The 9,339-nt window shown below is 43.7% G+C and overlaps 1 protein-coding gene across 1 annotated transcript; it reads left to right on the forward strand.

The window, feature by feature from the left end:
• Window positions 1-3,991: 3,991 nt before the first annotated feature.
• LOC103808258 (double-stranded RNA-specific editase 1-like) lies at window positions 3,992-5,681 on the forward strand. The gene is made up of 2 exons (XM_009081028.1): window positions 3,992-4,099; window positions 4,821-5,681. Exons 1-2 carry the CDS (start codon window positions 4,034-4,036, stop codon window positions 4,995-4,997), a joined length of 243 nt encoding a protein of 80 aa, XP_009079276.1. The 5' UTR covers window positions 3,992-4,033; the 3' UTR covers window positions 4,998-5,681.
• The last annotated feature ends 3,658 nt before the right edge of the window (window positions 5,682-9,339 follow it).

The raw sequence follows: 9,339 nt of genomic DNA on the forward strand, positions 1-9,339 counted from the left end.
CCAGCACTTGGACTTGTTAGACCTCATCCCGTTGTAATCAATCCCCTCATCCAAGTCATCAGCAAAGATATTCAAGAGCACTGGGCCCAGCACTGACCTCTGGGGAACACCACTAGTGACTGGCTGCCAATTGGATGCAGCACCGTTCACCACCACCTCAGCTTTCCTGCCCCACACACTGTCCAGGTCTGCACAGAGCTGGAAGCTCTCCAGCTGTGTTGGCTCTTCGCAAGACAACCATCTTCATCCAGGTGTCCATGAATTCTCTTTTATAAGATAGACAAAAATAAATCCTTCATCAGCCTTTGGTGACTTTTTTTGCCCGTTCCCTTGGTACTTTATCCTCTCATTCACACTGGTATTTTTCAGCTCTCTATCTCTGTTTTAATGAAGGTTTTTTTAGCTCTGTCCTCAAAGAACTGTCAAGCTTTATTATTTATATAAGCACTGGCACAAAGAGCTGTGACCTTTGCTTATTATATCCCATTATAGGAGAATGAAATATTTGACTTTCTGTCCTAGCTTTCTCTCCCATTTCCAGTTTCAGCTTATTGTGCTATCTTCATGTCTAGATTTTGAGGGGGAAGATATGATCACCTAAAGTTTTATCAGATACTTTGCTTTTGAGATGACCTTTATTTTCTTTGTCTGTGCTCCCTGTGATCCACCATCAGGGACTCCTTTGCCATCTCTCCAGGGTTACTGCATACAATTAAGCAGTTGAACGGGTTGTTGTTACTTAAATCTATTTGAAATTATGAATCTGGGTTGTTTTTTTCTTTAAAAAATTTAATTAATTCATCAAAATGACCTAAGGAGTGGAATTGTATAATTGGAATGGAAATGTATAATTACATACTGGATGTTTATTGGATTTGAATGTGCAGCTGCTTGTGATGTCACAAGTGTTTTAGAGTACTTGGTACCCTTTATCTGATACTCCTACTTGTTGCTTGTCATGTCACAAGTGTTTTAGAGTACTACATGCCCTATATAGGGTATGAAGCAAAAGCAAAGGTAATAGTATAGATATCATAGGGCAAATATGGCAAAAAATGGTCATGTGGCAGCAATTTTGTAGCCCTCATGCCTCAGTAGTTTTGGTAAAACCAACTTTTGCTCCAAAGCTTAAGTTTTTCAGCTTATATTTTAAGGGGGGAATGTTTAGTTTGTTTTGTATTCACTAATTACTGGTTATCATAGTGGCAACGGTGACATAAAACAAGCACAAAAATACAACAGCTTCAGTGGTTGATACTTAAAAGTGTTTGTTTAATAAATGAGAAATTAATGATAGGAAGCAAACTGCATTTTCCTATGTTATTCAGACCTGATAGGTCTTGCGCACTCTCAGCACTGGGCCCAGATGTACCGTGAGGCTGAGCCAGGTGAGCCAGTCCTGCTCTCATATGCCTGAGGTTGGCTTAACCTTGTTTATTAAGTTGTGTTTCAAGTATCAACCAGAAATGCATCCTCCTGTATGGCTTGTGTTCAAGTTACACAAATTCTCTAGGTTTTAGTAAGTGTAGGGCCTAGCATAACCTTGGGGTAGATTTGATACAGGTTCTCAGTGAGAGCTGCATAAGGTAATAATGAGATTTTTAGTTACTAGAAAGAACAAATTGCCTTGGTGTTTTGTTCTGCTGAGGTGACTGAGACATCTTAAATGCAGGGTTTTGCCACCCCTGTAATATGTGAGGAGTTGCACATGGATTGCAGCAGCTGTTGTGACCTTCACACAGTGTACTGCAGTCATTATGTACTGTCCATCTTCACAGCATTGGGGTGCCACAGAGGAATAAATCCTGCCCTGGCTAGGCAACGTGGATTTGGCTTGCATTTGAGTTGGATTGCTGGGGGATTGCTTCTCCATCTGTAGAGATGAAACCGTATTTGGGAGGTGTCACACAGTTTAACATGTGAGCAAAATGATCCAAGTTTTCTTTTGAGTCCTGTGCTCCCCCATCTCTGGGCACAGTGGTCAGCAACAGGCATGTAAAGCAGGGGGGCAGCTGAAACACAGAGGGTTTGTGCTGGAAGACTCCAGTGTCTGCCATTTCTGGCTTTCTGTGGGCAGTGCTGAGGATGGGCCTCACTTTCATAGAATCACAGAATGGTGAATGTTGGAAGGGGCCTTAAGGCTCATCTGTTCCCAACCCCTTGCTCTGGGCAGGGACACCTTCCACTAAACCAGGTTGCTCAAAGCCCTGTCCAACCTGGCCTTGTACCATTTCCAGCGTTCATGGTTTCACACCCATTTTGAAGTGAGATAAGCAACATGCACCTGAATTCTTGCAACATCAGAGCGAAAGGGAGATGATTGGAGAGTTACAGCCAAAATCTTGTGATGTTGGCTCTTTGCTACACTCAGCCACTGAGTAGGCTCTGAGAGCAGCAGTTTCTTGAAGAGAAGCAGAGCAACTTTTGTTCTGTTTCATAATTATTTGCTGGTTAATAATGAGTTTGTTGGTTTGCAAGACCAGATCCTCGTGAGGACGATGTGGCAAGGCACTCCTGTTACTGTCCCCATGAACCCTTGCCACAGACTTCCCTGTGATCCCCTTGGCCATGTAGGCTGGTTGCTCCAGCGATGCGCACTTGCCCTGCTGGGAAGGACAGAAGTAGAGAGCACTTTAGCCAGGGTGACAATGAGATGTCCATGGTATTATCTCCACAAGCAGGTGAGAAGTCTGCAGGAGAATGTCCTGCCTGATGAATCTGGTGACCTTCTATGATGGGGCCACTGAACTTGTGGATAGGGGCAGAGCAACTGATACTATCTACCTGGAGTATGCGAAGTGTTTGACACTGTCCGACACGGCATCCTTGTCTCTAAATTGGAGAGACATGGTTTTGATGGGTGGAGCGCTCGGTGGGTAAAGAGCTGGCTGGATGGTCGCACGCAGAGAGTTGTGGTCAGCAGCTTAGTGTCAAAGCCAAGGCCAGTGAGGAGTGCTGTCCCTCAGGGGTCAGTGGTGTCCCTCAGGGGTCAGTGCTGAGGCTGGCATTGTTCAACATCTTTGTCGGTGACATGGACAGTGGATTGACTGTGCACCCTCAGCAACTTCGCTGACCACACCAAGCTGTGTGGGGCAGTCACAGCTGGAGGGAAGGTATGGAGCATCCAGAGGGACCTTGACAGTCTTGAAATGCGGAACAATGCAAACCTCATGGAGTTCAACAAAATGAAGTGTAAGGTCCTACGTCTGGGCCATGGCAATCCCAGGCACAGCTACAGGTTGGGTGGGGAAGGAATTGAAACCAGCAGTGAGGAGAAAGACTTGGGAGTGACAGTGAATGAGAAGCTCCCCATGAGCTGCAGTGTGAGCTCAGCCCAGAAAGCCAATCCAATCCTGGGCTGCATCCAAAGGAGTGTGGGCAGCAGGTCAAAGGTGGTGATTCTTTCCCTCTACTCTGCTCATGTGAGACCTGACCTGGAATACTACACACAGTTCTGGTGTCCTCAACATAAGAAGGACATGGAACTGTTGGAGCAAATCTTTTGCTCCAACAAGCAAGAGTCCAAAGACTCTTTGTTAGGAACTGCAGTGACAGGACAGGGGTTGATGGGTTCAAACTGTAGGAGGGGAAGTTTAGGCTAGATATTAGGAAAATGCTTTTTTCCTGTGAGGGTGGTGAGACACTGGCATGGGTTGCCCAGGGATGTGGTGGCTGCCCTGACCCTGGTGGTGTTCAAGGCCAGGCTGGATGAGGCCTTGAGCAACCTGATCTAGTGAGGAGGTGTCCCTGCCCAGGACAGGGGATTGGGACTAGATGATCTGTAAGGTCCATTCCAACCTCTAAATTCTATGATTCTATGAAAGTAAAACTTCTTCTTGTAAGGCTGCTTACTGCCCAACAAAAGACAAATGTCAAGAGTTTGTATTTATTACTGTCATTAATCTTCACTTTTCTTTCAGGTATTAGCAACGCAGAAGCTCGTCAGCCAGGGAAAGCCCCAAACTTCAGTGTGAACTGGACAGTAGGAGACACTAGTCTGGAAGTTATTAATGCTACAACTGGCAAAGATGAGATGGGTCGAGCATCTCGCCTGTGTAAGCACGCGTTCTACAGCCGCTGGATGCGTATTCATGCCAAGGTACAGCTTCCAGGTGCCAAATTTTCCACTTCTTCATTCCTAGTGTAGTATCTCTACGTGGTTTCTGGTCTCAGAAGCTACTTTCTCAGCCTGGTTTAAGCTGAGCCATACATTAGAATCACAGAATCATTAAGGCTGGAAAAGACCTTTAAGATCATCAAGTCCAGCGCAGCACCACCACCATGTTCACCATTAAACCATGTCCTCTAGTACCACATCCACACATTGCTTGAACATTTCTAGGGACAGTGACTCCACCACTTCCCTGGGCAGCCTGTGCCAATGCTTTACAATCCTTCCTGTGAAAATTGCTCTCCTAATACCTAATCTAAACCTCCCCTGGTGCACCTTGAGGCCCATTAGCTACTGGTCCATGCAGTAATGGAGTAGAACAATGTGTTTGCTAACCTGTAATTTGATAATGTCTGTTCCAAAATGCATCCTCCTTGGTTTATAGCTGAGTAAACAAAGGATGCTGTCTCCTTTGAGCTTTATTTGGAAGGATAATCCCATTCTCACTGCAGTTGAACCTAGTGAGGTTTCACTTTTTCTTCTCAGAAAGAACAGCTACCAGAAAGAATGTCTGTGGCTTTTTGGCCTCAATATTTTGTTGGTAGATCATTGCATCATTGTAATATTGGTTGTTTCAATAACTCAGCCACTCTCAAGCTGTTTGTCTTAACAGGGTCTTGTCTTCTTTTCTTGTCTTTCATCCCCGCAGCTTTCCTCCAGCTTGCGTTCAAAGATCCTCAAGCCCAACCTGTACCACGATACCAAGCAAGGAGCCAGAGAGTATCAAACTGCCAAAGAGTGTCTGTTTAAAGCATTCCTGAAGGCAGGACTTGGAGCCTGGGTGGAGAAGCCCATAGAACAGGATCAGTTTTCTCTCACGGTCTAATTCCCAAACTGCACATCACTTTGGAAAGGGGGTTGTTCTGGAAATTCCTGGTGTCCAGCATTGCTTTCTGGCATCTCCACAGCTGTCAAAACATCTTTTTGCTGTTTGGAATTGGGTTTTGTCCTTTGGGTTGGTTTTTTTTCTTTTAAACTTCACAGTAACTTTCTGTTTTGTCTAAGTGTTGAAACTCAACGATGATCTGACACATAAATGTATATTTTGTTATAGGAAAGTAATTTCTGGTGTATTTCTAGAAATACTTTTATTGTAGAAAACCTGCAGTAAGGCTGTCCTTACTGTATACAATGACTCATTTTTTCTGGGTTAAAATAATTTCAGTTTTTTTAATTCAGTGTCATCAAGTGCATGAAGAAATCAGAAGTTTCTCTAGGTTTTACACCACACCTTTAGGAAGTAGCTGAATTTTTTAAAAAGAAAATAGGTGACAAAGCTGATTCTACTCCTCTGTTAACTTGTTTTTGAAATGCAGATATTTTTAGCACATAGACCACAGAGCCAGAATGGAGTCTGGACAGCTAGTTTTTTTCCCCCAATTCCTTGCTCTTTAAAACCAGCTACTGAAAATTTCATGTCTTTGATGTATGTATTTATTAGTCTGTGACCCAGTTTTTAACATGCAGCTTTTTATTCTGTTTTTAAAAATACATTTACCTCCCATTTATACCCATTGTGAAGTCTTCATTTTTCTTACCATTGTAAACTGGAAACAGCAAACTAACTCTTTGTAAGTTAAGAAGTTTAGTCTGTAACATGCAGAAGCCTGTTTAGAAGTAGGTAATTTGTATATCCCAGGAACTCATCAGAATACAATCCTAACTGTAACACTAATGTGACAGCTTAAAAAAAAATCTGCTCATTTGAAGGGCACTAAGTCTGAATTGCCAAAACCAGTCACTTGTTTGGAATTAATTGCTCTCCTCTTGAAATGAGAAGCTCTTGTAATGGACAAAATACCTGTGAGTTCTATCTGCTTTCACCCAAGCTGTCATGTTTCTGAGATGTCATTGCCTTTTGGCTTTACATGTGTCATGAGCTTCATGAAGCTAATTAGGTAAGTTGCTCTCAAAAAGTGCGTCCATTTATGTTGACTGTTACTTAAAAAGGTCTTTTTCCTGAAGGTGTAGGCACTTCTGCTTTATGTAAAAATGTAAGATAGAAGGGAAATATTATAAGGTCAGTTTGATGAACTGCTGTACAGAAGGAGTTTTTAAAACCACTTTTTAATCCGTGACATTAATAGCAGATGAGACAATGTCTGGTACAATATGTGTCCAAACACATCCTTTGGCTCATGCCCACACAGATGTCACCTGTGCTTTCTGAAGAGCATCTTGCAGACCCTCAGTGTTCCCTGTGCAAACGGTGAAGGTGATGGAAGATGAAGGACTTCTCCTGACCCGACCAAATCAGTGCATCACCACTCCAGCTGCTGGCTCCTGTTCCTTCGCTCCACTGTCCCTTACTTGTGCCGCACAGGGTGTCAGATCAGCAGGCTGGTCCATGCTATGAAGTAAAGGCTTACTTATAGACCCACATTGGGTCGAAGATCTAGTTTAGAGCTGTGTCAGCACGTCTGTGGAGCAGTGGGACGAAGCAGGAGTCACTTCAGCCAGCTGCATGGCCAAAGCCTGCATGTCATGGAGCTGTAATTGGAGTTAGGGTAGCTCAGCCCCAGCACCTCTGGCGTTAGCAAGTACTTGAGGTGTTGAAGACTTTGGTATAAAACCAGTTCTGACCAGTCATGAATGCCAAGACATTACTGCTCGAGTGAGAACCTGTTTTCAACGTCAAAAACACGATCAAACCTGAAAATCATTTGTGCATTAGGTGAATCCTCTGGGTAAATGTCTTGGAATTAAGATACTGAGATGCAAACAATGCATTTGAGTGGTACTGCAGATAAGAGCAAGCAGTGCTCTGGGAAGGCAAGGGAGTCTGTGACCTAGGGATCCCTCAGAAAAACCTAGTGCTTCCAGGCATTACTGCCTTTCCCAAGTGCCGGGGGAACGGGCTGCAATAGATGAGCTGTGTTCATTCACCTTTGTGGGTGGCTTCAGTCACTGTGTCTGCTTGTCATTAAAACCAAAAGCACTCCCATGGCCTCTGCAAGCCCAACAAGACTATTGCAGTCGTCATCATCCAACTGAAGTGTGGACTGACCTGTTCCAAAACTAAAAGGAATTTAATTGGACGTGGTCAGATTTTGCAAGCACTGGAGCATTGGCCTTTGGGATCAACTTTGTCTTGTTCCTGTTGCAGAAATTCTTTTTGGGTCTGTAGTTGGTTATGTGAATGCTTCTGCAGGGTTAAGGGAAAGCTAGTCCTACTGTGTGCATTTTCCTGAGGTAGTTACTGCTCTGAGGTGAAATGCACATTTTTAAGGGACTCGTTCAGAAGTTGGTGTCTCTCTGAATTATTTTTTTTTGAGATTAGGAAAGTAGTAGCTCAAACTATTTTTTTTATGAAGTCAAAAATACGAGCAAAATATTTAAGTATTATTATAGACATAGTTTTTTAAACTGTTCGAATGAACGATTGAAATTTAACCGCAAAGGAAGTATGTTCCATGCCAAAACCTTTTGACAGAGGAATGGTGTCAGATTATTTATGAAGAATGAGTTCTGTTGTTTACAATTCTGGGATTTTACAAAGCAGTTTTCCAGGGTTGTATGCAACCCATATCTGTCTTCTGGGAGTCAATAAAATACTACTTGGCTTCCTTCAAACCCTTGTTCCTTTTTGTACAGTTAACACGTGGAAGGAAGTTGGGAGTGTTCCCTGCAAATCACCATCACTGAGCAAGAAGGGATAGTGATGTATCAAGTGACTGCAGGAAGTAAGACAACTCAGCCTCTGGCAGCTGAGTGGGCCTGGAAAGTCTGGGATGGGTGGGTGGAAGTTGGTCTGCACAGGGACTTCTGCTGCTGCGGGAGCTGCTTCCATTCCTTTACTTCTGTTTTGTTCCTTGTTTTAGATTGAATATGAGTGTTTGTCTCAGGATCTTGAAAAGAGGAACAACTTTAATGTTGATGAATACTTGAAATATAATTTAAGATGTTTTTTCTCCAGATGGAAGTCTGGCTTTAGTAAAGTTTGTAGGTTAGGAAAAGAGATCATTTTAAATATAGATGTTTGAAATATATGTATATGTTCTGCAGGATTTTTGGGCCTAAAGGTTAACACTTGAAATACTGGTTATGGCTGTACTCAGGGCCTGGTCATAACTGTAGATTATTTCTTACTGTTTGTGTGTGAGTATTTCATGTAGGAGCTTGTTAGCAGCAGTTCTCCCCCAACAGTGTTGATGTCCATGTGGCTCTCGGCCTCACAAAGCTGGTGATGGGGGGACGGTCATTCTACTTACTTAGAGATGTACAGCCCTGGGGTTTGTATACAGCTGGAAGTTCTCATTCTCATTTTAAGAGAAATATGGTTTAAGAGAAATATGGTTACATTGTGTTCAGTTCTAGGCCCCTCAGTTAAGGAGGGACATTGAGGTGCTGGAGCAGGTCCAGAGAAGAGCAATGAGGCTGGTGAAGGGACTCAAGCACAAGTGCCATGAGGAGAGGCTGAGGGAGCTGGGGTTGTTCAGCCTGGAGAAGAGAGGAGGCTCAGGGGACCTTATTGCAGCTTTTCTGTTCTTAAAGAAGGCTTATAAGAAAGATGGGTACAAATGTTTTTGCAGGGCCTACTGCAGTAGGACAAGGGGGTAATGGTTTTAAACTAAAAGAAGGTTGATTTGGACCAGAGTTAAGAAAAATATTTTATGAGGAGGGTGGTGAAACACTGGAACAGGTTGCCCAGAGAGATAGTAGATGCCCTTTCCCTAGAAATATTCAGGGTCAAGTTGGATGAGGCTCTGAGCAACCTGATCCAGTTGAAGGTGTCTGCTCATTGCAGGGCATTAGATGTTAGTTACATGGCTAAGGTCTCGGAAACACAGGAGTATAAGATTTTTGTGTGCTGTTACTCTAAAATAACTTGCAACTCAGAGGCTACGGTTCTCAGAGCTGGTGTTGCATTGCATCAGTCCAGGACTGGAAACAAGCTGAGAGAGTTGGGGCTGTTCAGCCTGGAGAAGAGAAGGCTCCATGGAGATCTTATAGCACCTTCCAGTGCCTAGAGGGGCTCCAAGAAAGCTGGAGAGGGACTTTGGACAAGGGCCTGGAGTGCCAGGACAAGGAGGAATGGCTTCCCACTTAAAGAGGGTAGATTTACAATTGGATACTGGGAAGAAATTCTTCCCTGTGAGGGTGCTGAGGTACTGGTGCAGGTTGCCCAGAGAAGCTGTGGCTACTCCATCCCTGGAAGTGTTCCAGGC

The sequence above is a fragment of the Acanthisitta chloris genome, unplaced genomic scaffold (genome assembly GCF_000695815.1).
Source record: "Acanthisitta chloris isolate BGI_N310 unplaced genomic scaffold, ASM69581v1 scaffold2138, whole genome shotgun sequence".
Lineage (NCBI taxonomy): Eukaryota > Metazoa > Chordata > Aves > Passeriformes > Acanthisittidae > Acanthisitta > Acanthisitta chloris.